Below are 4,381 nucleotides of genomic sequence, written 5' to 3'. Positions count from 1 at the left end.
TAATTTAGAATAATGACTCCAAGTGTATTGTCATAAGTCAACGGACCCGAAAAAGTACATAACGAGACTAATATTCGTCAAAAATTAATGTCTCGTGAATTATTTTTTTATTTGTTTTTTTAATGAAATTTTTTTCTCAGTATGCTTTCAAGCCTTCAAGGTAATCCAAAGAAACTCCTTCCTCGTGTTTATCATTACATGCACGAGAAAGAAAGAGAAAAAGAAACAGAAGAGATGATGTGCATACTATTTTTCTTTTTTCTTTTTTCTTTCTTTAATGATTATATCATTTGTCTGAAAATAAATTGTTCAGATCTTGTCTAATATAAATTTCGAGGGAGATTATATATGATGCTTTACAATGTACTTCTACTCAGTGAGCTTTAATACAACAGGTGTTAGATTTGTATCAATATTATATTATAAAGCACAATATTAATCCCCCTCCCCATCCCACAAAAAAAGAGAACAGAATTACCCATCTTAAGTTCATGAAAATTAACTTAAGAATTGAGAAACACAGTTATGGTGATCGTACAACAATCCACAAAAATGTGAATTTAAGTATTATTATGCATGCTTAATCACACAAGTTAGTTGCTCCTAAGATTTCAATTAATAATCCTACTGTAAAAATAAAAAATAACATGCATCATTCAACAACATAGCACCAAAAATTGGCCGTCAATAGATTACACATTAGACTACTATCTACACCTCTATACCCCTGCGCTGCCAATATATTTCTCCAGATATATATTAAAAGAATTTAGTACTAAAATTCTTCAAATTATTCAATATCTCGGAGATTCGGATGATCCGGTCAGCACTGTCGTCAATGTCATTGCCGACGATGATGAAGTCCGAGGTGTCGCCACAGGTTTAATAAAAACGGTAGGTATCTTGCTCTGCATCCTTCTATTCTGTTCTTTGAGCAGCTCCTCGGCAGTCCACTCGAGTCGCTCAGCGTTCGTCTCTTTCATCAGCTTCTTTCCTTGAAACATAACTGATTCGACACATGTTTCGGTTAATACATCCTCTGCTGTTGATCCAGCATTGATCCCATTTCCCTGTGGTGAAAATAAATGGTGTTAGAGAAATCAGCCTAGTAAAATGCAAATACCAGAAACTGCTGGGACCAATTAAGATTGAGCATGGACCAATTGCAAGGAAACAGAAATAAGTAGTGTTTCCGGACTAATTTGAAAAATATGAAATATTTGAATTGGTACCTGTATTCTGACGTAATTGTTTTTTCTGCTCTCACCGAAGGCCATTGCCACTGCTTGATCCACCTGCATTACAAATAAAAAACCACATTAAATCCACAAAATTCGAAAACTACCAGTGGAACCAAACCTAATTAAAGGTTGACCTAGTGAATTCATTTAATGACAGATTTGCACTTACCACATCCGCCTGACAGGTTCCAGCAATACTAGCCGCATCTCTCACAAGGGCCCCATTACCGCCAATTGACAAAACAAATACATCCTCTAACCCGTTAACGAAGGGGAATTCCTGCTTGTTATGAATCACATGAGTGATTCCCACAGTCGTTGGGTTCACAACCAAACCCGCATCCACAACCCGTATTCTGGTCTCCCCATCCACCGATCTCACCTCTTTATTCCCTCTCCCTTGGCACGCGGCAGCCTCACACACATCCCGGATCTTAAAATCAAACCCGTCGGCCTCAACAGCATCCGCCCGGGAGAAAACAAACGGAGCACCGGTATTCAAATCGTAACAGGTTATGAGCAAAGGCTTAGACGCATCCTTAAGAGTCGCCTCTCCGCATACTTTTTCAAGTACTTTACTCTCCTTTTTGAATAAACCCCCAAAAAGTGTTCGGGTTTTGGGTTTTTCTAATCTGATTTTTCTAAGTATAAGAGAGGCATCTGAGGCAGAGAGGTTGTTGGCGAACAGAAGGGAGGCAAGGAGCGCGCCGGATCCTGATCCAACAGCAAGGTCGAAGAAGTGGGAGATGGAAGCGGAAGGATCGCCGGAGAGGCGCCGGAGGGATGACTCGAGACGGATAAGAGAGGCGGCCGCGAGATCACCAGCGCCGCCGTCGATGGAGAGGATGCGCACCTTTCCGGCGGGTGAGATTGCCGAAGGAGAGGAATTTCTCACTGGAGAGACGCCGAAAAGGAACTGCGACTCTAAAATGGAGAAGATGTCTTGACACAGCTTGGGTGAGTCGAGTGAGGGGGAGGCGGCCATTGGAAGAGGTATTGTTAAATTTGGACCGATGGATTATCTGTTTAAGACTTTGATGGCTGCGATTCGTTTAAAATGTTTGACTGAGATGGATAGGAGAAGGCGGGAGGCATCTTTTATAGGAGGAGGGAGAGGAGATTAAATGTGCATGTCAGGAACAGCTCGCGCGGGTCATTAAATGTCAAACTGGTATTAGAACCCGGAGGAAAGCGTAGAATATACACCGTCTCACTTTTTGTGGGCTCACATATGAGTTCCCGCGTTTTTTATTACACCGCGTCTATTACTTTAAAGGTCCCCCGTAGATCTTGTCCTTCATGTGCCCTATTAAAATTGATTATACCCAGAATACCCTTACTTTTCACTCATATTTTCGACAATTGATGTTTATAAACGCTGTCAAAAGGTTAGGATGAACAAAGTCTGAAACAAGGGGTTTAACGGGACACGTGGCGAAAGGAGAAGTCGAAGAGACTTTTAATTTTTCTGGAGAGGTTTGACCGGTGGGAGAATCGACAGGCAAAATAGCGACATGTGATTTTTTTAATATATCATGCTATTCCGTGACAAGTTACCGGACAACATATAGAACAAATTAGTTCTGAGAAAAAAAGAAAGAAAATAAACAGTAACAACAAGTTGATTAAATTATTTTCATGGGTCGGAAGATAAAGATGCTTCGTGCGTCTTTGTCGTCGTAATCATACAAATCTTGGTAAACGACAACAATGACACTGATAATAAAATTAACCAATAAATATTACTAAAATAATTCAAAGAATCCATGAACAGCTCAGATGTGACTGTGACGACTTAGGTCTTATCGGCGGGGGTTCGATTCACGCTCAGCCCATCAATTATTATCTAATTGCTTTATAGTTTATACATACTTCACACGAGGGGATGCTTATACGGTTCAAAAAGAATATAAATATAAAAATGAAAAGATTACGTGGCTGATTGGTCAATGACCTCATGTATTGCGTGTGATTCAGTTAGGGAACCATTTTTCATGCAATTGCCTACCTTACAACTTTAATCATGACATAATTTTTTTAAAGTGTTGATTGATTCCTTGTAGCAAGCTTCGGAACTTAGAAGCAAAGTAGCCTATTGTTATCATGTAAAAAGTCAAGTGTTATGTTGAATATTTCATATGATCAACGTTGATGGTCGCATTTAATATAATTACGTGTCTAGCTAGTAGGATCATTTTCATTTTTCAAAATAATGAACAAATATATTAATTGATCAGAATTTATCAATCATCTTGAATATACGAACTAGTATGAATTGTAATTTGAATTCACATATCAATAATTATTTTTCAATTCATTTGTGGTAGTGAACATTTACCATTATAATTACAGACTGACATATCATACAAGTTAATAATTAGATTCTAGCAAAACATAAGCAAATTTGATGATTCAAAAATTATTATCCATATTGAAATGAAACCGTTATGTATAAGTATATAATTTTTTAAATTATCAAATTTACTTATGTTTTGCTAGAATCTAAACATTATACAGAAAATAATCATTAACTTGTTCCTATATGTCGGTCTGTAATTTAAAACCTTGAGCAATACAATTCGATATAAAAAAAATGAAACAGTACATATATATAGTTCTCACAAATAAAATTATCTGATGAAGAATTATCTTAGTCAAAGAAAAAGAATGAATCTTTTTCTGAAGACAAGTTGTACACATACAAGTAGATAATTAACTATAGTTACATTTGTTTCTCTAAAAAAAATTATATAGTTACGTTTCTAATTGAAAATTCTAGTACACTCACTTCAATTATTTTGGCATTATCATAGATATTAATTGGAAAATAAAATAGCACTAGATGATTGATAATAAACCTTGAAGATTTTTTCGTGATGATGTGAAACAGAACCGTACGTGTTACACCTTTTTAAATTTGGTGTGTTTTAAGAAAAAGTTTCTTAACATTTTGTTGACGTGTGCTTTGTCCAACATTATATTCTTTTAGCTAATGTCATGAATAAAAGAAGAAAAGTCTGGTGAAAAACTTTTGGACCGCATGCAAAACTTTAAACAAGCAACTCGTTGCGAAATCACTTAATATGGGGGGTTTCATGCATATTTATCAGAAATTACGTATTTCTCCGTCTAAAATTTAT

The 4,381-nt window shown here is 36.5% G+C and overlaps 1 protein-coding gene across 1 annotated transcript; it reads right to left on the bottom strand.

Annotated features, from left to right (window-relative positions):
- Positions 1 to 639: 639 nt before the first annotated feature.
- On the bottom strand, positions 640 to 2,357 carry LOC144561776 (patatin-like protein 3). Its single transcript, XM_078310870.1, has 3 exons — positions 1,411 to 2,357; positions 1,233 to 1,295; positions 640 to 1,070 (listed from the first exon to the last, which is right to left on the bottom strand). The coding sequence occupies exons 1-3, from the start codon at positions 2,224 to 2,226 to the stop codon at positions 795 to 797; spliced, it is 1,155 nt and encodes a 384-aa protein (XP_078166996.1). The 5' UTR covers positions 2,227 to 2,357; the 3' UTR covers positions 640 to 794.
- Positions 2,358 to 4,381: the final 2,024 nt, after the last annotated feature.

This window comes from Carex rostrata, chromosome 11, assembly GCF_964058835.1.
Source record: "Carex rostrata chromosome 11, lpCarRost1.2, whole genome shotgun sequence".
Lineage (NCBI taxonomy): Eukaryota > Viridiplantae > Streptophyta > Magnoliopsida > Poales > Cyperaceae > Carex > Carex rostrata.
This window is presented reverse-complemented; position numbering and strand designations above follow the sequence as displayed.